This window comes from Argiope bruennichi, chromosome X2 (assembly GCF_947563725.1).
Source record: "Argiope bruennichi chromosome X2, qqArgBrue1.1, whole genome shotgun sequence".
Lineage (NCBI taxonomy): Eukaryota > Metazoa > Arthropoda > Arachnida > Araneae > Araneidae > Argiope > Argiope bruennichi.
In genome coordinates this window covers 51,186,730-51,189,190 of record NC_079163.1, presented here as the reverse complement: position 1 = coordinate 51,189,190, position 2,461 = coordinate 51,186,730, and the positions used below count along the sequence as shown (strand labels likewise).

At 36.4% G+C, this 2,461-nt stretch overlaps 1 protein-coding gene across 1 annotated transcript; it reads right to left on the bottom strand.

Moving 5' to 3' along the window:
* Nucleotides 1-1,149: 1,149 nt before the first annotated feature.
* LOC129959761 (uncharacterized) lies at nt 1,150-2,043 on the bottom strand. The gene has a single exon (XM_056072654.1). The coding sequence runs from the start codon at nt 2,041-2,043 to the stop codon at nt 1,150-1,152; it is 894 nt and encodes a 297-aa protein (XP_055928629.1).
* Nucleotides 2,044-2,461: the final 418 nt, after the last annotated feature.

Below are 2,461 nucleotides of genomic sequence, written 5' to 3'. Positions count from 1 at the left end.
CGAATGATGTTTTTTTTACAATCAACACGATTTTTGTTTCTGCTTCCTTCAGTTTGTCAGGAGTCAGTATGTCTGTTACACGACAAGATTTTGCTAGTTTACTGTTTCTGCAAAACCTGATCATCCATGCATTAACTCGAACCAGCTTCTCAAATGACGAAAATCTTATTAAGAATTCTCTAATGTAATCTGACACAAACAGAGAAGTGACAACTGATTTTTTTTCTTTTCTGCATTGACGACATTCTTGTCAGGGGATAAATTAGACATGGGCCACAATTCTTCTTCCTCTGTTAACCAGGCTGGACCTTCCCACCATCTTCGAGCTATCAAAGTATTAACTGAACAGGCTCTCAAAGGTAAGTCAGCTGGGTTTATATTTCCTGGTACGTGATTCCATTAATGATATTCACTGACCGATTTAATTTCCTTTAATCGGTTCATTACAAACGTTGCCCATTGCTCATCATTTTTAATCCAATACAAACAGTTCATGGAATCTGACCAGTAATAAGCAGGTATGTCACCAAGTTCTTCTAAATCGGTGCAAATACTTTTAGCAAGCCTGAAGCCGATGCAACAACCCAATAGCTCTAATCTGGAAATGGAAATACTTTTTAGAGGTGCTATTCGTGATTTTGCTACTACTAAATGACAAGTAACTCCTTGTTGGTTCACAGATCTTAAAAAAATGCAAGTAGCATAGGCTTGTTGACTAGCGTCACAAAATACATGCAAACTATGTTTTGAGTTCTTATGCCCCTGAATCCATCTTGGTATTTCTAGTTTGTTTAACTGATGTAATTGTCTGTCCCATTTTTCAAATTTATGAACAATTTCTTCTGGAAGAATATAATCCCAATCAGCCTTAATTTTCCACGTTTCTTGGAGCAATATTTTTGGAATTAAAGTTATGGGGGCAGTAATTCCAATAGGGTCAAATATTTTGTGACATTTTGAGAGAATATATCTCTTTGTTACTTTCACAGATTCACTCTGCGTGTCACTTCTGACATCAATTTTTAACGTGTCCCTTTCAATGTTCCAAAGAAAACCAAGAACTGGAACGTCTTGTAAGGTAAGAGAAGCATCTTGAGATTCATTACAATTGTCTTTTAAGGACTCAAAAGAATTGTATTGCCAGCCACGTCAATCAAATTTTCCGAGAGCCATGACTTTTGTGGATTCATTTATAAACTTTGTCAAGTCAGCTTCGCTTTTAACACTAGCCACACAATTGTCAACATACATAGATTTCTGTAGGTGTTGAGCTGTCATCTTGTAGCAATCAGAAGCTCCATCTAATAGGTGATTCAATGTCGCCCCTAAAAGGAATGGACTTGATTTGATCCCAAACACTACGCGGCAATGTCTGTAGATTTTGACATTATTTGATTGGTGGCAAGAATTATTTTGCCACCAAAGAAATCGCAGATAATCCTTGTCACTGTCATTCAGCTGAATCTGTAGAAAAGCTTTGCGTATATCGGCGATCACACCATACTTTCCAATACGAAACCTATTTATTAGGGATGGAATAAGTTCCACAAGGTTTGAACCTGTTATTAGGCAGTCATTTAAGGATGGACTTAATTTCGATTTTGCAGAACCATCGAAGACAGGTCTCATCCTTGTTGTTGAATTATCTTTTATGACAGGTCGATGAGGAAGATAGTGACACTTAGAGTCCTTGAGATCTTCACTATTTAACTCTTCAACAATACCTTCTTTCTTCCAGTCTTCAAAAACATTTTCATAGTCCTGTAGAATACCAAGATTTTTGATTCTATCAACTGTATTTTTCAATCTTTTCTCAGCAAGAGTTTTGTTCGAAGGTAGAACAGGGTGATCTTCTAACCATGGTAGTGAAACAACATATCTACCATCTCCATCTTGTTTAACAGAATTCAAGAACAGGTTTTCGGTTTCTTTCTCAATTTCCATTTGACTTTGTTTATTTGCAGGATCCAATATTCCAAGAGTGTCCAAACTCCAAAGATCACTAATGCTTTTATTGTTCACGTGAAAAGACAGTACTGTCATGTAGCTGTCATTTTTCACTTCATTTTCTTATTTTCCCATAAGAGTCCATCCAAGTAGCGTTTCCATTGCTACTAATCCGCAACTTTTCCAGTAAAAAGTTGACCGGCTATATCAGCACCTATCAACAAATGCACTGAAGACATTGAATCATAGAGACAGACTTCTTTGTCACTAAGAAATATTCCTTTTTCTTCAATCTCTTTGTTCCAAGGTCCAGAAGTCGCTGTTGGTATATCAATACATATTGTCTCTTGATCATAAGCTTCGAAAGAACACTGATAGTCCTTTTAAAAACTGTTTGCATACACTTTGTATAAATGATGTTTCTGCTTACTCTCTATACCACCAAAAAGATTGTGGATCATCTTCAGCTCTAATTGGTTCATAACTCAATTTAGAAGCGGTTGCTTTAGTTATG